The 25,595-nt window shown below is 42.5% G+C and overlaps 1 protein-coding gene across 1 annotated transcript in view; it reads left to right on the forward strand.

The window, feature by feature from the left end:
- The first annotated feature begins 2,212 nt into the window (after positions 1–2,212).
- The window catches only part of LOC139420584 (transient receptor potential cation channel subfamily A member 1-like), a 67,740-nt gene continuing 44,357 nt past the window's right edge, over positions 2,213–25,595 (forward strand). Inside the window, exons 1-7 of the mRNA XM_071170770.1 lie at positions 2,213–2,285; positions 9,929–10,077; positions 17,399–17,561; positions 18,741–18,916; positions 22,559–22,666; positions 23,109–23,217; positions 24,325–24,470. Coding sequence (XP_071026871.1) covers positions 9,949–10,077; positions 17,399–17,561; positions 18,741–18,916; positions 22,559–22,666; positions 23,109–23,217; positions 24,325–24,470 — 831 coding nt within the window. The 5' untranslated portion in view covers positions 2,213–2,285; positions 9,929–9,948. The remainder of the gene's footprint in view (positions 2,286–9,928; positions 10,078–17,398; positions 17,562–18,740; positions 18,917–22,558; positions 22,667–23,108; positions 23,218–24,324; positions 24,471–25,595) is intronic.

Genomic DNA, 25,595 nt, shown 5'->3' on the forward strand with positions numbered 1-25,595 from the left:
TGATGATGGACAGTTAGTTCTATATAACATGATGATGGATAGTTCTATATATCATGATGATGGACAGTTAGTTATATATATCATGATGATGGATAGTTCTATATAACATGATGATGGACAGTTAGTTCTATATATCATGATGATGGATAGTTCTATATAACATGATGATGGACAGTTAGTTCTATATATCATGATGATGGACAGTTAGTTCTATATATCATGATGATGGACAGTTAGTTCTATATATCATGATGATGAACAGTTCTATATATCATGATGATGGACAGTTAGTTCTATATAACATGATGATGGACAGTTAGTTCTATATAACATGATGATGGACAGTTAGTTCTATATATCATGATGAAGGATAGTTCTATATAACATGATGATGGACAGTTAGTTCTATATATCATGATGATGGATAGTTCTATATATCATGATGATGGACAGTTAGTTATATATATCATGATGATGGATAGTTCTATATAACATGATGATGGACAGTTAGTTCTATATATCATGATGATGGATAGTTCTATATATCATGATGATGGACAGTTAGTTCTATATATCATGATGATGGATAGTTCTATATAACATGATGATGGATAGTTCTATATAACATGATGATGGACAGTTAGTTCTATATATCATGATGATGGATAGTTCTATATATCATGATGATGGACAGTTAGTTCTATATAACATGATGATGGATAGTTAATTCTATATAACATGATGATGGATAGTTCTATATATCATGATGATGGACAGTTAGTTCTATATATTTTATGATGATGGACAGTTAGTTCTATATAACATGATGATGGATAGTTCTATATATCATGATGATGGACAGTTAGTTCTATATATTTTATGATGATGGACAGTTAGTTCTATATATCATGATGATGGACAGTTAGTTCTATATATCATGATGATGGACAGTTAGTTCTATATATCATGATGATGGACAGTTAGTTCTATATATCATGATGATGGACAGTTAGTTCTATATAACATGATGATGGACAGTTAGTTCTATATAACATTTTTGTACCTTTATTTAACCAGGCAAGTCAGTTAAGAACAAATTCTTATTTTAAATGACGGCCTAGGAACAGTGGGTTAACTGCCTGTTCAGGGGCAGAACGACAGCTCGGGGTTTGAACTTGCAAGTCCAACTCTCTAACCACTAGGCTACCCTGCCGCCCCATGATGATGGACAGTTAGTTCTATATAACATGATGAATTTATTTCAATTGACAGATTTCCTTATATTTCCTTTAATGAACTGTAACTCAGTAATATCGTTGAAATTGTTGAATATTGCATTCATATGTTTGTTCAAAATATTTACTAGCACAGCAAAATGGATAAAAGAGTGTGGGGGCAGTAGCAGGAACAGTACCACAGTCTAGTGGTGAAAACCTGACACTTTCACACTAATTTATTGTAAATAATGTAAGTGTAATGTTCGTCGTTGGGAGAAAGAGAGGAGGACCAAGGTGCAGTGTGGGTAAGTATTCATATTCTCTTTTAATGAAAACGAATACTCGAACAAAACCAACAAAACACGAGAACGAAACTAAAACGGTCCTGAACGGTGAAATACAAACACAGAACAGAAAATAAACACCCACAACTCAAAAGTGAAACCAGGCTACCTAAGTATGGTTCTCAATCAGGGACAACGATTGACAGCTGCCTCTGAGAACCATACCAGGCCAAACACAGAAATCCCAAATCATAGAAAAAATAACATAGACAACTCACGCCCTGACCATATTTAAAACAAAGACATAACAAAAACAGAGACCTATCAAAAGTAGTGCATTAGGGAATAAGGGGTTATTAGCTACACAACCCTACTCTCTGGGAGCTTGGTCTTTCTCTACTCATTCTACTGTGCATCGCTGAGCATCTAGGAGCTATTGTAATGGGATCAGTCCTGGGTGCAAATACTATTCAAAATTATTTTTAAATGATTGTATCTGGGTTTAATTGAGCTTGCCTGACAAAATGTAACCAGTAGAATAGTCACAAGGAGTGCCAACCCCGTCCGTCTGGCACTCCAGACAGACTAGTACAAACGCTAAAAATGTTTGAAAGGTTTCACATACTATTTGAACCCAGGTCTGAATGGGATGTCACTGAACTGTGACAACTACAGTACATAAACCATTACTTGCCCCGTACTGGGAGACCACAGCAGTCTGCTCTACTCAGAGGCAGTCAGCATCCAACCAGCCAACTAACCAACCAACCTAACCACTAAAGAGGTATGTAAGTCCCTCTCTTTCTATGGCTTTTTCAGCTTTCTCTTACTTTCCTATGTCGTAATAACAGAAACAGGGTTGTGGGAAATAGGGTCTTGATTTCATTAATCTAGAACGACCATAAAAGGCATTTCATTTTTAAAGTTTATTGTCCAACAATTATTTATTGAAGGCTCTGATTGTTTAATTCTAACGTTAATTTATTTATTTAATACAAATCTCCAAACTTATTTTTGTTTAATTTTATAGTACTATATAGTGCTCCAGGGTTAATTTTATTGGCATTTTTGGCATGTTTTGCTAGATTCAGAACATAAAACAACATTTCCAAAGCAAACATTAACGCTTTGGTCTAGCACAGAAAATATGTCAATAGTTGATGCATTCTGCATGTAGTAGAACAGTTATATAAAACATTTGACCTGAGCCTTGACGGAGTTGACAACAAATACGATCACACTTTATTTGTACAGTCCGGATGTTGCATCTGTAGATTCTTTCCAGATGGTCGTACTATCATCAAACTATCTGCTTGCTAAGAAAGAGGGTTAGGGTTATAGGTCATGTTAGGGTTAGTAGATTGTTAGTTGAAAATGTTACTGTGAAGAGAGAATCTACAGATGGACGATCCAAATAAAGAGTTTCTAGAAATGCTCAAAACAGACCGTTCAATACAAACATTTGCAAAAACATAGAAAATTATTAATTAAAAAATAAAAAAAATAAAATAAAAAACATTAGATCAGATTTTTCAGTATTCTGATGGAGTTAATGTTTTACTCAGTGGACAAAAATAAAAATGTTCTTCTTTATTGAAGTGGTTAGGGGTTAGGGGTTAGGGTTAGGGGTTAGGGGTTAGGGGTTAGGTTAGTGTGGTACACAAATTACCAATTTAGTTTTTCCTCCGTTGCTTTAAATCATTCCTGGTTAAGTTAGGATCATAGAGAGTTTGTGGAATTTGAATCAATTTATATTTTTTGAGAGAGAGAGTTTGGAATTGGGATCCTTTCCTCCGGACAAGGGCATTTCCTGGCACAGAGCCGAATATCTGGAAAATTCCAAAAGCAAATATTTCTAATTATGAAAGTCCCGTAAAAATCAATGTTTTCTTTCCTTTCAACTGTAAAAATACAGTGTTCCCGCCTTTCAAGGATCCTGACCCCGTTCTACATGCTTTACTTATCACTACGCTGTCTGTTTAACATCTCATCTAGATTTAAGATCTGTGGTCAGGAAAGGCAGAGTGACTGAGGTGCAGTTGCATTACATGTTTTACATCACTGTGTAATGGGGACCTTCTCAAGACCAGTTAATATATTATATATAATATTTTGAAGTCATGAAGCACAATTATTTCTCTGAGACACCATTGGCTAATTGATCATTACTATAGCAATACATATGTTTTCAGGATAGTATAACAAGCTAGACAGCTAAACATCCTCTTTCACACACACACACACACACACACACACACAGTACACTATTAAAGCAACAGATTGCATTCAGGGGAGGGGGGGGGGGGTTGTCATGTCCTTTGCAGTGATTATATAAACAGTAACTATATACAATATACATATATACTGTATATCAAGCAGCTACTCTTCCATCGCTTGGCAACCGTTCACCATGTTGACTGTGTTCTATGTGGTTTAATGACATTTCCTGGATTTCTTTGTTCCCAGCAAACAGGAGAATGATCACCCGGCTAATTAATGAAACCGATATCTACAGATACAAGCTTCCCAAGTCTCTGTGTCCGTCCCAAATGGCCCCCTATTCCCTTTATAGTACACTACCTTTGACCTGGGTTCCATAGGGCGCTTGGCAAAAGTAGTGCACTATAAAAAAAAAAAAAAAAAAATAGGGTGCCATTTTGGAACGAAAATTGAAAATAAGCCAAATAAATAGAATCAAATCAAATGTTATTTTGTCACCAATACAACTGGTGTAGAACTTTCCATGAAATGCTTTGATTACGAGCAACGATGTAGAGTTTAAAATGATAATAACGATTAAATAGTAAACTATGTGAATACATAAGAATGTAGATATTATATACAGATCAATGGTGAGAGGTAAAGATCAATGGTGAGAGGTAAAGATCAATGGTGAGAGGTAAAGATCAATGGTGAGAGGTAAAGATCAATGGTGAGAGGTAAAGATCAATGGTGAGAGGTAAAGATCAATGGTGAGAGGTAAAGATCAATGGTGAGAGGTAAAGATCAATGGTGAGAGGTAAAGATCAATGGTGAGAGGTAAAGATCAATGGTGAGAGGTAAAGGGCCTTCAGAAAGTATTCATACTTTCACGCCCTGGTCTTAGTATTTTGTGTTTTCTTTGTTATTTTGGTCAGGCCAGGGTGTGACATGGGTTTATTATGTGGTGTGTTTTGTCTTGGGGTTTTTGTTAGGTATTGGGTGTGTATTATAGTAGGGGTAGGTCATGGGATTGCGGTATAGTGGGGTTATCTAGAATAGTCTATGGCTGTCTGGAGTGGTTCTCAATCAAAGGCAGGTGTTTATCGTTGTCTCTGATTGGGAACCATATTTAGGCAGCCATATTCTTTGAGTGTTTGGTGGGTGATTGTTCCTGTCTCTGTGTTAGTTTGCACCAGAATAGGCTGTTTAGGTTTTCACGTTTATTGTTTTGTATTGTTCGTGTTTTATCTTTTATTAAACATGTATCATAATAACCACGCTGCATTTTGGTCCGATCTTCAGAGGAAGAGGAGAAAGTAAACCGTAACATACCCCTTTAAATGTTATCCCCTTTATGTCCGCAGTGTCCGCAGTGTCCACAGTGTCCCTATCGTCTAGTTTGAACAGTTCTGTAAAAAACATTGCATCCAGAGTGCATCAAACATGATTTTGATTTTTTTTCCCCCACATTTTTGTCACAGTCTGAATTTAAAATGGATTAGACTACACTTTGTTTTGTCCGATAACGATTGACATAACGTCAAAGTGGAATCATCTACCAATATTTTGACAATTTTTTATTTTTTTAACTATGAAAATCTGAAATGTTTTGAGTCAAGTATTCAACCTCTTTGTTACGGTAAGGAGCCTAAAATAAGTTTAGGAGTAAAAATGTGCTTAACAAGTCACATAATAAGTTGCATGGACTCACTCAGTGTGCAATAATAGTTTTTAACACAATATTTTTTGAATGACTACCTCATCTCTGTACCCCCACACACCTGTATGGTCCCTTCAGCAATACATTTCAAACACAGATTCAACCACAAAAACCAGGGAGGTCTACCAAGGCCTCGCAACGAAATGCACCTATTAGTAGATGGGTAAAATGTAAATGCAGACATTGAGTATCCCTTTAAGCATGGTGGTTATTCATTCCACTTTGGATGGTGTATCAATGCAACCAGTCACTATAAAGATACAGGCGTCCATCCTAACTCAGCTGCCGGAGAGGAAAGAAACCGCTCAGGGATTTCACCATGACGCACATGGTGACTTTAACACAGTTACATTAAAACAGCTACAGAGTTTAATGGCTTTGATAGAACACTGACGATGGATCAGCAACATTGTAGTTACTCCACAATACTAACCTAAATGACAGAGTGAAAAGAAGGAAGCCTGTACAGAATATACAAATATTCCAAAACATTCATCCTGTTTGCAACATGGCACTAAAGTAATACTGCAAAAACATGTGGCAAATCAATGAACTTTTTGTCCTGAATACAAAGTGTTATGCTTGGGGCAAATCCAATACAACACATTACTGAGTACCACTCTCCATATTTTCAATCATAGTGGTGGCTGCATCATGTTATGGGTATGCTTGTCATCGTTAAGGAATGGGGAGTTTTTATGATAGAAAATAATTGGAATGAAGCTAAGCACTGGCACAATACTTGAGGGAAACCTGGTTCAGTCTGCTTTCCACCAGACACTGGGAGATGAATTCACCTTTCAGCAGGACAATAACCTAAAACACAACGCCAACTCTGCACTGACTTACCAAGAAGGCAGGGAACGTTCTTGAGTGGCCAAAGGTGCTTATACACAGAATTGACCAACGGGTGTGAATACTTATGTAAATTAAATATTAATTTTTCTAAAAACATGTTTTCACTTTGTCATTATGTGGTAAAATCTATTGAATCCATGTTGAATTCAGGCTGTAACAAAATGTGGAATAACTAATGGGGTATGAATACTTTCTGCAGGCACTGTACACTCTTAGTAAAAATGTTTCCATGTAGAACCCTTTTGGTTCCAGGTAGAACCCTTTTTTGGTTCCAGGTAGAATTATTTTGGGTTACAGGTAGAACCATCTGTGGAAAGGGTTCTACCTGGAACCTAAAGGCTTCTACCTGGAACCTAAAGGGTTCTACCTGGAACCACCTTTTTTTCTACTGTAAGAGTGCTTCCTGAATTGACTGGAATTGAAAGAACATTGACACCAACCACCATTCCTTGGTGTAACCTGTACTGTTATTTCAGCTCAGAGCAAGGCAGGGGTAAAAACAGACACGATAGGCATACCTTTTCCAATGTATTCAATGTGAATACCCAGTTGCCATGTGGTCATAGCTGGATGGATAACTCAGCCACTGAGACAGGCCAAGGCCAACATTGATTGCAATTTAGAAAAGCCTAATTCTCTCTCAACGAGAGATGCATGGAGCTGCCAGGTGGAAAACATTGTCGGAGACCCAAATGGCACCCTGCTCCTCACATAGTGCTCCAGTTTGGACCAGGGCCCGTAGGGACATAGACCATTGATGTATGCATTATGGCTTCACTAGAGAACATGTAGTCTCCCCCATCACTGTCCATACAGTCTTACTGTATATATCTATAGTATAGAATATGTAGTCTCCCCCCAGGCTGTCCATACAGCCTTACTGCATATATCAAGATCAAGTGCATTTGGGAAGTATTCAGACCCTTTGACTTTTTCTACATTTTGTTACATTGCAGCCGTATTCTAGAATGTATGAAATAGTTTTTTCCCCCTCATCAATCTACAGACAATACCCCATAAAGACATCACAATACCCCATAATGACATCACAATAGCCCATAATGACATCACAATACCCCATAATGACATCATAATACCCCATAAAGACATCACAATACCCCATAATGACATCACAATACCCCATAATGACATCGCAATACCCCATAAAGACATCACAATACCCCATAAAGACATCACAATACCCCATAAAGACATCACAATACCCCATAAAGACATCACAATACCCCATAAAGAAATCACAATACCCCATAATGACATCACAATACCCCATAATGACATCACAATACCCCATAATGACATCACAATACCCCATAATGACATCACAATACCCCATAATGACATCACAATACCCCATAATGACATCACAATACCCCATAATGACATCACAATACCCCATAAAGACATCACAATACCCCATAATGACATCACAATACCCCATAATGACATCACAATACCCCATAATGACATCACTATAACCCATAATGACATCACAATACCCCATAAAGACATCACAATACCCCATAATGACATCACAATACAACATAATGACATAGCAAAAAACGTTTTTTCAACTTTTTTAGCATTTTTTTTGGCTGTGTGCTTAGGGTCGTTGTATTGTTGGAATGTGAATCTTTGCGACAGTGTGAGTTCCTGCACACTCTGGAGCATATTATCATAAAGGATCTCCCTGTACTTTTCTCCGTTCAACTTTTCCCCGATCCTGGTTAGTTTCCCAGTCCCTGCTACTGAAAAACATCCCCACAGCATGATGCTGCCACCACCATGCATCACTGTAGGGATGGTGCCAGGTTTCCTCCAGACGTGATGCTTGGCATTCAGGCCAAAGAGTTCAATCTTGGTTTCATCAGACCAGAGAATCTTGTTTCTCATGGTCTGAGAGTCCTTTAGAAGCCTTTTGGCAAACTCCAAGCGGGCTGTCATGTGCCTTTTACTGAGGAGTGGCTTCCATCTGGCCACTCTACCATAAACTCCTGATTGGTGGAGTACTGCAGAGACCTTCTGGAAGGTTCTCCCATCTCCACAGAGGAACTCTATAGCTCTGTAAGAGTGACCATTGGGTTCTTGGTCACCTCCCTGACCAAAGGCCCTTCTCCTCCGATTGCCCAGTTTGGCCAGGCGGCCAGCTCTAGGAAGAGTATTGGTGGTTCCAAACTTCTTCCATTTAAGAACAATGGAGGCTACTGTGTTCTTGGGGACTTTCAATGCTGCATTTTTTGGTACCTTTTCCCAGATCTGTGCCTCGACACAATCCTGTCTCGGAGTCTGAATACTTTCCGAAGGCATTGTATGTACATACGGTGGTTATAATCACAGAAAGGTTCATGTGGGTGTGTCATGTAATGTGGGTGTGTCATGTAATGTGGGTGTGTCATATACTGTGGGATTGTCATGTAATGTAGGATTGTCATGTAATGTAGGATTGTCATGTAATGCAGGTGTGTCATGTAATGTGGGTGTGTCATGTAATGTGGGTGTGTCATGTAATTTGAGATTGTCGTGTAATGTTGAATAGTTGTTTGAGGTGCTTTTTTTTATTTTACTGTGATAAAAGCACACAATAGTCTTAGATAAAAAAAAAAACAGCAGCCTTCATGAGTAGCTGTCAAGAGATGGAGTTCCTACAGACCAAGGTCATCTCCTGCAGGCACCAAACATAAAATGAAAAAGGAGTGTTTTTTTATAACATGTCAGGAGGAAACACTTTGAGACAAAAGCGGAACCACCAGGGTCGTGTGCATTAGTGCACAGCGTAGCAAAACTGTCACACAACGTTGTGCAACGCAAAGTGTCTTTTCAACGAAAACAAGAGTTTCTTCGAGACAGATTCAGCTGGGTTCTCTTCCGATTCGGCACGTTTGCTTACGTTTGGTTCCTTGTGAATACGACACTGTCCAATGATATACTAACCTTTCTGTTTGTCTCTTTCTGTTTTCTACTGATAATATGAACTATACCAGACGTCGAGGAGAATGTCCTGCAAGAGTTAAAAAAAGACGGAATTAACTAGATAAATGCTGCTCATTTCCCTTTTTCCTTTTCAAAGTGTTTTATGTTTGTGTGCATATACTGTCCACCATCCAGGACTGAGGCAACAGCCTCCCTCCCTTCCTTCCTACCTCCCTCCCTACCTCCCTCCCTCCCTCCGCAGTCTTCACCAATGTCAGACAGTTACTTGGTCATTGGACTACACTCAAGACCTCTCTCCTCACATCACCACACCTCCTCCCCACCCCCCACCCCCCTCTCCTCCTCACCTCCTCACCAACCTTCACTTCCACTCCCCTCTCCCCTCCTCACCTCACCTCCCCTCCTCTCATCTCCCCCTTCCCTCTCCCCCCACCCCCACCCCCAGTCCCGTCCATTAACCTTCTATAGTGAGACTAAATGGGAGAATAAAGAACTGGCAACAAAACTGTTTCTTACACCAAAAATGGCATGTTTTGTTTGTGAGGGAAATGTGTATTTTGACTAGGTATGCATTTGTGGTCTTTTAAGGCGTACTGTGGAGTCTGCTGCTAGTCAATCTTACTGGAAGAGTGTGTGTGTGTGTGTTACCTGCGTGCACATGTGTGTTAATGACATCACTCTATCCTTCTTCCATTCAGTGATTGGACTGTGAGACCTCATGCAGCTCACCAAGGAAGTGGCACCTCAGAACGGTTCCTATAAGTGCGTGATCGACGATGACGAAAGAAGATCTCACCAACTCTCTGTAAAAACAGACATCACTCTGGAGTCCGTAAACCTGTTTGAGGTAAGTCCAAGTTCCAATTCTTGATTGTGCTTGTAAATGTTAATGTAAAATATGAAACGCATCACTGGCTTGACAAGGTTTTTTTTATTTATTTTTTTATAAAATTACTTTCCATAAAGGTTTTGTAGAATTTCCGGTTCGAAGATTCCTTGAAAAAGTATGAAATCCAGAAATCAACCAACCGGGATTTCAGGAAACCTGGGAATTTTTGGAAAGTCACCATAATTGTGCAACCCAGGGCTTGATATGGACGCAGTAGTTACAAGCACTGTGTGCATATCATCATAATATGTTGTTATTTGGAACACCTACGTCAGAATGCTGTTCATTGACTACAGCTCAGCGTTCAACTACATTACCCCCTAAAAGCTTGGGAATCTGGGTCTGAACACCTCCCTCTGCAACTGGATCCTAGACTTCCTGACCGGCCGAACTCAGGTGGTGAGGGTAGGCAACATCCCCTCCATCGCTCTGACCCTTAACACAGGCGTCCCACAGGGGTGAGTGCTTAGTCCCCTCCTGTACTCCCTGTTCACCCACGACTGTGTGGCCGTACACGACTCCACCACCATTATCAAGTTCGCTTATGACATGACGGTGGTCGGCCTGATCACAGAACAGACTATGGGAGGCGCACAGTACTACATAGAGCCATGACTACATGGAACTCTATTCCACATCAAGTAACTGATGCAGCAGTAACATTAGATTTAAAAAAACACCTTAAGGAACAGCGGAACTGTGAAGCAACACAAACATTGGCACTATACATACACATGTATTTAGTACTGTAGATATGTGAGAGTGGTGGAGTAGGGGCCTGAGGGCACACAGTGTCTCGTGAAATCTGTGAATCTATTGTAATGTTTTAAAATAGCATAAACTGCCTTCAATTTTGCTCGACCCTAGGAAGAGGGGAGCTGAGAGGGGCATCCGTAATAAATACAAATACACATATCCTGAAAAAGGTTCTACAGCTATTCCACTGAGAGAATATTGACTGGCTGTTTCACTGCTTGGTATGGCAATAGCACCGCCCTCCATCGCATGGCCTTTAGAAAAGGTAGAGCGGACAGCCCATTACATCACTGGGGCCCAGCTCCCTGCCATTCAGGACCTCTATATCAGGTGGTGGTGCGGACAGTCCAGTACATCACTGAGGCCCAGCTCCCTGCCATTCAGTAGCTCTATATCAGGTGGTGGTGAGGACAGCCCAGTACATCACTGGGGCCCAGCTCCCTGCCATCCAGGACCTCTATATCAGGCGGTGTGAAAAGAAAGCCCGGAAAATTGCCAAAAAGACCCCAAGCGCCCGAGCCATATACTGTTTTCCCTGCTGTCGCACGGTAAGAGGTATTGGTGCATCAGGCTCTTGAACAGCTTCTATCCCCAAGAAATACGACTGAAGAATAACGAACAAAATAGCTACACAGACCAAGTTTACCAAGCATCTTTTTTATCTCAGTATTTTGCACTGTCTCTGTAAACACTCACACACACTGTAACTCCAACACACACACACACACACACACACACACACACACACACACACACACACACACACACACACACACACACACACACACACACACACACACACACACACACACACACACACACACACACACACACACACACACACACACACACACACACACACACACTGCTGCTACTGTGTTTGTCTTATATTCTGTTGCCTAGTTACCTTCCCCCTATACATGTCTACCTCCATCACTCCATTATCCTTATCTCCTTACCCCTATACATGTCTACCTCCATCACTCCATTATCCTTGTACATTGTTAATATGGTATTGACCCTGTATATAGTTACCTTCCCCCTATACATGTCTACCTCCATCACTCCATTATCCTTGTACATTGTCAATATGGTATTGACCCTGTATATAGTCACCTTCCCCCTATACACATCTACCTCCATCACTCCAGTATCCCTGTCTCCTTCCCCCTATACATATCTACCTCCATCACTCCATTATCCTTGTACATTGTTAATATGGTATTGACCCTGTATATAGTCACCTTCCCCCTATACACATCTACCTCCATCACTCCAGTATCCCTGTCTCCTTCCCCCTATACATATCTACCTCCATCACTCCAGTATCCCTGTACATTGTTAATATGGTATTGACCCTGTATATAGTCACCTTCCCCCTATACATGTCTACCTCCATCACTCCATTATCCTTATCTCCTTACCCCTATACATGTCTACCTCCATCACTCCATTATCCTTGTACATTGTCAATATGGTATTGACCCTGTATATAGTCACCTTCCCCCTATACACATCTACCTCCATCACTCCAGTATCCCTGTCTCCTTCCCCCTATACATATCTACCTCCATCACTCCATTATCCTTGTACATTGTTAATATGGTATTGACCCTGTATATAGTCACCTTCCCCCTATACACATCTACCTCCATCACTCCAGTATCCCTGTCTCCTTCCCCCTATACATATCTACCTCCATCACTCCAGTATCCCTGTACATTGTTAATATGGTACTGACCCTGTATATAGTCACCTTCCCCCTATACATATCTACCTCCATCACTCCAGTATCCCTATCTCCTTCCCCCTATACATATCTACCTCCATCACTCCAGTATCCCTGTACATTGTTAATATGGTAATGAACTTACTTTTTTAAAATAGTTCCAGTATATTGTCTGCTTACTTTATTGTGTATTTCATATTTCTTATTCTTATTATTTGTGTGTTGTTTTTCTTCTAGTACTCCATTGTTATTGATTACTGCGTTGTGCGGAGTGATGGAGGTAGATATGTAAAGGGGGAAGGGGACTATACTGCGTTGTGGGGTTTGTAGGTTGCAACATTCATTTCAATCATGGATATATTGGAATTAATGGACATATGGTCAATCTTGTCATCTTGACTACTTTCTTACGTCATTCTCTCTGGCACCAAAAGTTTAAAAAGTGTTGATAAGGGACAGAATGCGGTCAGATCATCACATAATTGGCATATATATTACTCTTACAGAATTTCCACGTGGGCGAGGATATTGGACATTTAATCAAAGCCTACTAGATGATAAATTGTTTAGAACTAGGAGAGAAGAATTTATAACTGACTTTTTCAGACATAACATTAGTTACAGCACTGTCACCTTACTGTATGGGACACCTTTAAATGTGCCTTGAGGCTCAGAATAAGTTAGAGGAAAAACAAAAATAAATGGAGGAACTGATTCAAGAAAGATCCAGTGTAATATATTATATTATATATATATATATTTATTATAAAAAATAAAGTGAACTGGACGGAATATGGAGAAAAATGCCACAAATTAATTTTCAAACTTCAACATAGAAATGATATCAGACACACAACAAGAAGGTCTGATATCATTATTACTGAAACATGATCCTAGTGGTATATATAAAGGTACAGACCATTTAAAAATTGGAGTCCTACTACACTTCAGTGTTTTTTATGACGGTTTTGGAGTCTGGCTTTTTTTAATGGTGGTTTTGGAGCAGTGGCTTCTTCCTTGCTGAGCAGCCTTTCAGGTTATGTCGATATAGGACTCGTTTTACTATGGATATAGATACTTTTGTACCTGTTTCCTCCAGCAGCTTCACAAGGTCCTTTGCTGTTGTTCTGGGATTGACTTGCACTTTTCATACCAACGTACGTTCATCTCTAGGAGGCAGAACGCGTCTCCTTCCTGAGCGGTATGACGGCTGCGTGGTCCCATGGTGTTTACACTTGCATACTATTGTTTGTACAGATGAACGTGGTACCGTCAGGCGTTTGGAAATTGCTCCCAAGGATGAAACAGACTTGTGGAGGTCTACAATTTTTTTCTGAGGTCTTGGCTGATTTCTTTTGATTTCCCCATGTTGTCAAGCAAAGAGGCACTGAGTTTGAAGGTAGGCCTTGAAATACATCCACAGGTAAACCTCCAATAAGTTCAAATGATGTCAGTTAGCCTATCAGAAGCTTCTAAAGCCATGACATCATTTTCTGGAATTTTCTAAGCTGTTTAAAGGCACAGTCAACAAAGTGTATGTAAACTTCTGACCCACTGGAATTGTGATACAGTAAATTATAAGTGAAATAATCTGTCTGTAAACAATTGTTGGAAAAATGACTTGTGTCATGCACAAAGTAGATTGCCAAAACTATAGTTTGTTAACAAGACATTTGTGGAGTGGTTGAAAAACGAGTTTTAATGACTCCAACCTAAGTGTATGTAAACTTATGACTTCAACTGTATGTGAATGCCTGGAATATTTTAATTTAGGAGAATCTCTTAATAAATGGGTTAAAGTTATGTTTAGTAACCCTAGGTGTAATATAGTAAATGGCTACATCTCAGAAAGTTTTCAACTTTGAAACCGTCTCTAACCAGAATACAAAGAGGAGTGGGAGGCCCCGGTGCACAACTGAGCAAGAGGACAAGTACATTAGAGTGTCTCGCTTGAGAAACAGACCAGTCCCAACTGGCATCTTCATTAAAAAGAACCTGCAATCAAGTTGATGCTATTTTAATGGACAAGAAAATGGCTTTTCTTTCAAAAACAAGGACATTTCTAAGTGACCCCAAATGTTTGAATGGTAGTGTATGTATATATATATATATATATATATATATACTACTATACATACACTACCATATATATATATATATATATATATGTATGTATATATATATATATATATATACAGTGGGGGAAAAAAGTATTTAGTCAGCCACCAATTGTGCAAGTTCTCCCACTTAAAAAGATGAGAGGCCTGTAATTTTCATCATAGGTACACTTCAACTATGACAGACAAGATGAGAATTTTTTTTCCAGAAAATCACATTGTAGGATTTTTAATGAATTTATTTGCAAATTATGGTGGAAAATAAGTATTTGGTCACCTACAAACAAGCAAGATTTCTGGCTCTCACAGACTGTAACTTCTTCCTCCACTCGTTACCTGTATTAATGGCACCTGTTTGAACTTGTTATCAGAATAAAAGACACCTGTCCACAACCTCAAACAGTCACACTCCAAACTCCACTATGGCCAAGACCAAAGAGCTGTCAAAGGACACCAGAAACAAAATTGTAGACCTGCACCAGGCTGGGAAGACTGAATCTGCAATAGGTAAGCAGCATGGTTTGACGAAATCAACTGTGGGAGCAATTATTACGAAATGGAAGACATACAAGACCACTGATAATCTCCCTCGGTCTGGGGCTCCACGCAAGATCTCACCCCGTGGGGTCAAAATGATTACAAGAACGGTGAGCAAAAATCCCAGAACCACACGGGGGGACCTAGTGAATGACCTGCAGAGAGCAAAGGGACCAGGACGACTGATCCATGTAAAGGAAAGAATGAATGGGGCCATGTATTGGGAGATTTTGAGTGAAAACCTCCTTCCATCAGCAAGGGCATTGAAGATGAAACGTGGCTGGGTCTTTCAGCATGACAATGATCCAAAACACACCGCCCAGGCAACGAAGGAGTGGCTTCGTAAGAAGCATTTCAAGGTCCTGGAGTGGCCTAGCCAGTCTCCAGATCTCAACCCCATAGAAACTCTTTGGAGGGAGTTGAAAGTCCATGTTGCCCAGCAACAGCCCCAAAACATCACTGCCAGCAACAGTACCAGCAACAGTGTGTGAAAACCTTGTGAAGACTTAAAGAAAACGTTTGATCTCTGTCATTGCCAAGAAAGGGTATATAACAAAGTATTGAGATAAACTTTTGTTATTGACCAAATACTTATTTTCCACCATAATTTGCAAATTCATTAAAAATCCTACAATGTGATTTTCTGGATTTTTTTTCTCATTTTGTCTGTCATAATTGAAGTGTACCTATGATGAAAATTACAGGTCTTTCTCATCTTCTTAAGTGGGAGAACTTGCACAATTGGTGGCTGACTAAATACTTTTTTGCCCCACTGTATATGTGTGACATTAAAACTTGAAACTTGAAGCTTGAATCAAACAGTCCACGAAAACCTTCCTAATATTGAAGTGCACCCCATTTGCACTAAGAAGAGCCTCAATTTGTAAGGGCATGGCTTCTACAGGGATGCTGGGGTGGGGCGGCAGGTAGCCTAGGGGTTAGTTTTGGGCCAGTAACCGAAAGGTTGCTGGATAGAATCCCAGAACTGACAAGGTCATTCTGCCCCTGAACAAGGCAGTTCTCTGGTAGGCCGTCATTGTAAATAAGAATTTGTTATTTTAACTGACTTGCCTAGTTAAAAAAAGGTAAAATATTTAAAAAATGCTGGCCATGTTGTCTCCAATACCTCCCACAGTTGTGTCTAGTTGGCTGGATGTCCTTTGGGTGGTGGACCATTCTTGATACACTACAAACTGCGTCAAAAACCCACTAGCATTGCAGTTCTTGACAGACTCAAACCGGTGCGCCTGGCACCTACTACCATACCCCGTTTAGAGGCACATCACTATTTTCTCTTTCCTATTCACCCTCTGAATGGCACAAATACACAATCCTGTCTCTATTTTCTCAAGGCTTAAAAATCCTTCTTTAACCCGTCTCCTCCCTTTCATCTACACTGATTGATGTGGATGTAGCTTTCACCTGGGTTCACCTGGTCAGTCCATGTCATGGAAAGAGCAGATGTTCCTAATGTTTTGTAAACACAGTGTAGTTTAAACAGCTTGGAGGAGTGTTTGTCCTCATTGGTTAGATGTTGTGTTTATACGAGACAGGGGGGGAGGGGACGGGGATGGGAGGGGGAGAGGAAGGAGGGGGAGGTTGAAGAGGTGGGGAGGAGAGAGAAAGAGAGAGAGAGAGAGAGAGAGAGAGATGGCGGGGTGGAAATCAAGTAGGAAATTGAGGTACACATGCAGAAACACACAAAATGTGATGTCATACAATATATACAACATGTGTTAATGTAGCTGAATTGATCGAATTGAAATGGAATTAACCCCATCCGTCCCTTACCTCTGTCCCCATCCGTCCCTTACCTCTGTCCCCATCCGTCCCTTACCTCTGTCCCCATCCGTCCCTTACCTCTGTCCCCAACCTTCCTTACCTCTGTCCCCATCCGTCCCTTACCTCTGTCCCCATCCGTCCCTTACCTCTGTCCCCATCCGTCCCTTACCTCTGTCCCCATCCGTCCCTTACCTCTGTCCCCATCCGTCCCTTACCTCTGTCCCCAACCTTCCTTATCTCTGTCCCCAACCTTCCTTACCTCTGTCCACAACCTTCCTTATCTCTGTCCACAACCTTCCTTATCTCTGTCCCCAACCTTCCTTATCTCTGTCCCCAACCGTCCCTTATCTCTGTCCAGTGGGCTCGGGGAGGTGATGTGTCCCAGCTGGAGGGCTTGGTGAGGAGGAACCCAGGAGTACTGAGGGAACAGGATGACTCTGGTGCCTCTCTGGTCCACCACGCTGCTGGTGCAGGAAACACCCCTGTTATCAGGTTAATCTGCAGCATCACAGTCAGAGATGGTGAGGCTCCACACACACACCCAGCATCACGGTCAGAGATGGTGAGGCTCCACACACACACCCAGCATCACAGTCAGAGATGGTGAGGCTCCACACACACACCCAGCATCACAGTCAGAGATGATGAGGCTCTACACACACACCCAGCATCGCAGTCAGAGATGGTGAGGCTCTACACACACACCCAGCATCACAGTCAGAGATGGTGAGGCTCCACACACACACCCTGCATCACAGTCAGAGATGGTGAGGCTCCACACACACAAACCCAGCATCACAGTCAGAGATGGTGAGGCTCCACACACACACCCAGCATCACGGTCAGAGATGGTGAGGCTCCACACACAAACCCAGCATCACAGTCAGAGATGGTGAGGCTCCACACACAAACCCAGCATCACAGTCAGAGATGGTGAGGCTCCACACACACACCCTGCATCACAGTCAGAGATGGTGAGGCTCCACACACACAAACCCAGCATCACATTCAGAGATGGTGAGGCTCCACACACAAACCCAGCATCACAGTCAGAGATGGTGAGGCTCCACACACACACCCAGCATCACAGTCAGAGATGGTGAGGCTCCACACACACACCCAGCATCACAGTCAGAGATGGTGAGGCTCCACACACAAACCCAGCATCACAGTCAGAGATGGTGAGGCTCCACACACACACCCAGCATCACAGTCAGAGATGGTGAGGCTCCACACACACACCCAGCATCACAGTCAGAGATGGTGAGGCTCCACACACACACACACAGCATCACAGTCAGAGATGGTGAGGCTCCCCACACACACCCAGCATCACAGTCAGAGATGGTGAGGCTCCCATCCTAAAAATACAAAATGGCTGCCAGTATGATGTAGATTAACTGGAGTGAAATATTTCCTCTTCATTTCATTTCTCAAGTTTCCTCATCTTAATTATATATATGTGTGTGTGTGTGTGTGTGTGTGTGTGTGTGTGTGTGTGTGTGTGTGTGTGTGTGTGTGTGTGTGTGTGTGTGTGTGTGTGTGTGTGTGTGTGTGTGTGTCTGTCTATGCCTGTGCGTGTGTGTGTGTCGGTTTATGCATGTGTGTGTTCGTGTGTGTGTATGTCTGTTTATCCGTGTGTGTGTGTGTGTGTTTGTGTGTGTGTGTGTGTGTGTCCTACCTCTGTCCTCTCTCCCCAGGGTGGAAGGTGTATGATGACGAGGGGTCTATGCCGCTGCACTGGGCCGTGGAGAGGAACCAGCCAGACAGCTGCAGGGCTCTGTTAGAGCTGGGGGCTGAACCTAACGTCCTCAACAAGGCCCTGATGTCACCTCTACACCTGGCTGTTAGCCACACACACAACCATCTGGTCCAGGTGAGACACCATGATCCTTAGCTCCCCACTGTAACACCCCCCTCCCCCCCCCCTCCTCTTCTACTAAACAGTCTTGGGTCTCTCTTACACCTAGAGGTGAGTTACACCTTTCATGCCCCACCAAACGACCTGCTCATACCTCCCTCACCAAACTACCTGCCCATACCTCCCTCACCAAACTACCTGCCCTTACCTCCCCCACCAAACTACCTGCCCATACCTCCCTCACCAAACTACCTGCCCTTACCTCCCCCACCAAACTACCTGCCCATACCTCCCTCACCAAACTACCTGCCCATACCTCCCCCACTAAACTATCTACCTCCCTCACCAAACTACCTGCTCATACCTCCCTCACCAAACTACCTGCCCATACCTCCCTCACCAAACTACCTGCCCTTACCTCCCCCACCAAACTACCTGCCCATACCTCCCTCACCAAACTACCTGCCCTTACCTCCCCCACTAAACTACCTGCCCATACCTCCCTCACCAAACTACCTGCCCATACCTCCCCCACTAAACTATCTGCCCATACCTCCCTCACCAAACTACCTGCCCATACCTCCCTCACCAAACTACCTGCCCATACTTCCCCCACTAAACTACCTGCCCATACCTCCCTCACCAAACTACCTGCCCATACCTCCCTCACCAAACTACCTGCCCATACCTCCCCCACCAAACTACCTGCCCTTACCAGCTCCACCAAACTACCTGCCCATACCTCCCTCACCAAACTACCTGCCCATACCTCCCCCACCAAACTACCTGCCCTTACCTCCCCCACTAAACTACCTGCCCATACCTCCCCCACCAAACTACCTGCCCTTACCTCCCCCACTAAACTACCTGCCCCTACCAGCCCCACCAAACTACCTGCCCCTACCTCCCCCACTAAACTACCTGCCCATACCTCCCTCACCAAACTACCTGCCCATACTTCCCCCACCAAACTACCTGCCCTTACCTCCCCCACTAAACTACCTGCCCTTACCTCCCCCACTAAACTACCTTCCCTTACCTCCCCCACCAAACTACCTGCCCATACCTCCCCCACCAAACTACCTGCCCATACCTCCCCCACCAAACTACCTGCCCATACCTCCCCCACCAAACTACCAGCCCCACCAACTCCTCCATCACCCCCTACTGCCTTACCATGGCTTTTCATTTCCCTCCTTGTCCTAAACCAGCGGTGTCAAACTCATTTAGCCGCGGGGCCACATTCAGTATTCAACATTGACCGGAGGGCTACACGGATGTAAAAAAATATATTTCCTCGACATCAGAAAAATATTAAAAATAGTGCAGTTTTCTTATCTGTGATTATTTTTATTTTATTTTACTAGATCGTAGATATTTTTTGTTTTACCTGGGAAGTTGACTGAGAACACATTCTCATTTACATGAACGACCTGGAAAGAGTTACAGGGGAAAAGAGGGGGGGGGGGGTGTATGAGCCAATTGGAAGATTGTGATTATTAGCACACTGGACACAGTCAACAAACTGAATGTAATAGATCTTAATTAAGATCTAACCAAACAAGACAATTCAATTCACACTGTAAAATGATTTTAGTCAATTTTAAGCGTTTTCATCTGTCTTCACATCGCCCAATGTTGTACATGCTCTTAATGTCCCGCCCAGGGGAAAGCCACGGATAAGGTGTGTTTGACTCATATGGTCGGCCATCATATTGTCAGCCATCATATTGTCAACCATCATATTGTCAGTCAAGATATGGTCAGCCAACATATGGTCAGACATCATATGGTCAGTCAAGATATGGTCAGCCATCATATTGACAGCCATCATATTGTCAGCCATCATATGATCAGCCATCATATTGTCAGCCATCATATGATCAGCCATCATATTGTCAGCCATCATATGATCAGCCATCATATTGTCAGCCAAAATATGGTCAGCCATCATATTGTCAGCCATCATATGGTCAGTCAAGATATGGTCAGCCAACATATGGTCAGCCATCATATGGTCAGCCATCATATGGTCAGTCAAGATATGGTCAGCCATCATATGGTCAGCCATCATTTAATCAACCATTATATAGTCAGCCAACATATGGTCAGCCAACATATGGTCAGCCATCATATTGTCAGCCATCATATAGTCTGCCATTATATTGTCAGCCATCATATTGTTAGCCATCATATTGTCAGCCATCATATGGTCAGCCATCATATGGTCAGCCATCATATTATCAGCCATCATACGGTCAGCCATCATATGGTCAGCCATCATATGGTCAGCCATCATATTGTCAGCTCTCATATGGTCAACAATCATATGGTCGACCATCATATGGTCAGCCATCATATGGTCAGCCATCACATGGTCAGCCAACATATGGTCAGCCATCATATGATCAGCCATCATATGATCAGCCATCATTTAATCAGCCATCATATGGTCAGCCATCATATGGTCAGCCAACATATTGTCAGCCATCATATGGTCAGCCATCATATTTTCAGCCATCATATTGTCAGCCATCATATTGTCAGCCATCATATGGTCAGCCATCACATGGTCAGCCAACATATGGTCAGCCATCATATGATCAGCCATCATATGATCAGCCATCATTTAATCAGCCATCATATGGTCAGCCATCATATGGTCAGCCAACATATTGTCAGCCATCATATGGTCAGCCATCATATTTTCAGCCATCATATTGTCAGCCATCATATTGTCAGCCATCATATGGTCAGCCATCATATTGTCAGCCATCATATGGTCAGCCATCATATTGTCAGCCATCATACGGTCAGCTATCTTATGGTCAGCCATCATACAGTCAGCCAACATATTGTCAGCCATCATATGGTCAGCCATCATATTGTCAGCCAACATATGGTGAGCATTCATATGGTCAGCCATCATATGGTAAGCTCTCATATGGTCAGCCATCCAGACAATGTCACAAATGGTGATTCAGTCATCACGGGGCTGGCGTCAGCAACTCGCCAGGAGCAACTATCACCTTCTATCATTCCCATATCAAATCACCCATGGGCCAGATTGGTCCCCCTTCGGGGGCTGGATCCTATGTTTTCAGACCCCTGTCTTAAACAAAAGCTGAAGCTGAGTGTGTGGACCATTTTTGAGGGTACGAGGCATCTGGTAACCCAGAGCTAACGGACAATGGATCCCAGAGATGTGAATAGATATGGGAGGATGGACGTAATCGATTAGGTCACCCTGGATAGAGACACGTGGGGTAAGAAAGAGCATCTGGCGAGTTCGTGGGTCAGTCTAGTGGGTAAGAGGCATCTGGTAACCCAAGGTTGTGCCAGAGTAAGGGATGATAGATATGGCTTACAAAACAGAATCTGGTCACCCAAAGCCAAGCTTGGTGATGAAGGTTAATGAGGCTGAGCCTCCCCTGACTCTAGGACCTTGTCAGCATTTCTACTGTCTGTTCTGGGGGTGAGAATAGCAGCGGTCCCTGTGTCCCTGTGTCAGGGAGTAGAAAGAGACATAGACAGGTATGTATCGCAGAATGTTGTTGTTTCCCCAGCTGCTGTTAGTGAACAAATACAATTTCATGAATTCATTCATATCACATAAGGTTTCATTATTAATGTTAATGTGTGTGTGGTTTCTCCCAGCTCCTGTTGTCTCACTATAAGACAGAGTCTAACCTAGAAGGAGGTCTTGGCAACACTCCAGTCATGTTAGCCTGCTCCATCAATAATGCTGAGGCGCTCTCTATACTGGTGAGAGGATCTCTCTCTCTCTCTCTCTCTCTCTCTCTCCCTCCTTCTCTCCCTCTCCATCTCCCTCTCCCTCCCTCCTTCTCCCTCCCTCCCTCCCTCTCCCTCTATGTGCATTATAAAGCATTGTACATACTTCACTGAAAGTGCTATCGAATCGAGTAACATAGGCTTGTACTGTATACATTATGTCTGTAAGTGTATACAGTACACGTACATAGCCAGTTGTACAATTCATGTCAAATAATACTCAATTATCCTGTTTTTATGAGAGAATGTATACAAAATGTGTATAATGTTTATAACCAAGAGTTATAAATAACGCACACAGCTTCCAGTCTCGCCTAGAATTTAGAATGACCCACTGTTATTAACTGTCACAATTCTGCTTTATGAAAAACTCCTGATGACTCTGTCCGCCTGTGTCCTGTTCCCTGCACTGTAGCTGAGCCATGGGGCGCGGCTCTCCAGTCAGAACAAACTGGGCCAGTATGCTATCCATGCAGCTGCCTTCGCAGGCTCAAAGAAAGCCATGGATGTCATCCTCAAGGCTGGTATGGCATTATTGATGAGGAGATAATAAAGGATTGCATTTGTATAGGATGCTACACTTGTCCATTGGTGTAAAAAACACTTTACCATTGTAAGTTTCCCCCTCATTCATTACTAGCCTGGTCAGAGATCTGTTTGTGTTTTTATCAATTTCAATGCTGTCCTTGTCAAGGCAAAACATATTAGCATGATAGCATGTTAGCATAATAGCATGTTAGCATGATAGCATGTTAGCATGTTAGCATGTTAGCATGTTAGCATAATAGCATGTTAGCGTGATAGCATGTTAGCATAATAGCATGTTAGCATGATAGCACAAACAGGCTAATACTCAGGCTAATCCCTTACCAATGTTACCATCTTTGTCAAAATCAAATCAAATCCAATTTTACTGGTGTACAGCTTATTATTGGTTGATTCTGATACTTTCTTATTGGAAAATCTGACCAAAGTTTTCTACAAGTTTCCAAGTCGGACATTTCTGAGTTTCCAAGTTCTCTTGGAAGACCTTTGAAAGTTCTCTACATAGTGGCCATTTTGTGTCAACATACAGGATCTTTGTTACTGACACACAGGAGCCATTTTGTGTCAATATACAGGATCTTTGTTACTGATATACCGGAGCCATTTGGTGCCTAAATGTTGATCTAGGGAGACACACAAACCAGAGACCTCAGGACAGACACACTGTTTACCTAACCTGGGAGGTCTGCAGCTGAGTCATATATAACAGGACGCTGATGTGTTTAGTACAACAGCAAAATATTTGTGAAGCTCCTGTCGTTGTCAGTTTTGGACCAAATGGGAATTGACATTCTTTAGACCAGGCCTAGCCAGATCTCCACAGATGGCAGGACTAAGGACACATTACACTGTGAAATTAAACACAACAACCCTTTGAGTTATTCATTTGAACAGAATATACCATAATGCTTCATTAACTCAATACATCTGTGCACTTAGGTCTCAATAGTGCTTATTCAAGGAAAGGAGATGAGGAAAGGAAACCACTTTAGATGATGAGCCCTCTGCATGTAGCATCCTGTCCAGGGGGGTGTACTGGGTGTACTTGTTCATAACTCTGCCTGTGTGTTTTGTTTTTTTTCCAGGAGAGGAGATGGGTCATTCCATAGAGGAACACATTAATTTCCTGGATAAGTCATACAGTAGTCCACTTCATCTGGCGGTCAGGGGAGGCAACATGGACATCATCGAGTTCTGCATCCACAAAGGAGCCAAGATCGACCAACAACAGGTACATTAGGATGGGGTGGCAGGTAGCCTAGTGGTTAGAGAGTAGAGGAGGCAGGTAGCCTAGTGGTTAGAGTGTAGAGGGGACAGGTAGCCTTATTGGTTAGAGTGTAGAGGTGGTAGGTAGCCTAGTGGTTAGAGTGTAGAGTGTAGAGGAGGCAGGTAGCCTAGTGGTTAGAGTGTAGAGGTGGCAGGTAGCCTAGTGGTTAGAGTGAAGAGGAGGCAGGTAGCCTAGTGGTTAGAGTGTTGAGGTGGCAGGTAGGCTTGTGGTTAGAGAGTATAGGAGGCAGGTAGCCTAGTGGTTAGAGTGTAGAGGTGGCAGGTAGCCTAGTGGTTAGAGTGTAGAGGTGGAGGGTAGCCTAGTGGTTCGAGTGTAGAGGTGGCAGGTAGCCTAGGGGTTAGAGTGTAGAGGAGGCAGGTAGCCTAGGGGTTAGCGCGTTGGACTAGTAACCAGCAGGTAGTCTAGTGGTTAGAGCGTTGGACTAGTAACGAGCAGGTAGCCTAGTGGTTAGAGCGTTGGACTTGTAACCAGCAGGTAGCCTAGTGGTTAGAGTGTTGGACTAGTAACCAGCAGGTAGCCTAGTGGTTAGAGTGTTGGACTAGTAACCAGCAGGTAGCCTAGTGGTTAGAGCGTTGGACTAGTAACCAGCATGTAGCCTAGTGGTTAAAGCATTGGACTAGTAACCAGCAGGTAGACTAGTGGTTATAGCATTGGACTAGTAACCAGCAATGAAAGTTTGCAAGATCGAATCCCTGAGCTCACAAGATAGATAAAGACAGGATCTCCAAATGGCACCCTTTTCCCTGTATAGTGCACTACTTTTGAAGAGGGACTTATTAACCCTGGTGAATAAGTGCACTTTTAAGGGAATAGGGTGTTATTAAGGACTCAACTCCAGATCAGATGCAGGACCAGAAGTCTAGAGAGTCCAGACAGACAGAAATAGCCCCTGATAATAATAACTTCCACGTCCTGTGCTGACCTCCACTTCCTGTACTGTACTGACCTCCACTTCCTGTACTGTACTGATCTCCACTTCCTGTACTCTACGGACCCCCACTTCCTGTACTCTACTGACCCCCACTTCCTGTACTGTACTGATCTCCACTTCCTGTACTCTACGGACCC

Source organism: Oncorhynchus clarkii, chromosome 11 (assembly GCF_045791955.1).
Source record: "Oncorhynchus clarkii lewisi isolate Uvic-CL-2024 chromosome 11, UVic_Ocla_1.0, whole genome shotgun sequence".
NCBI classification, from domain to species: domain Eukaryota; kingdom Metazoa; phylum Chordata; class Actinopteri; order Salmoniformes; family Salmonidae; genus Oncorhynchus; species Oncorhynchus clarkii.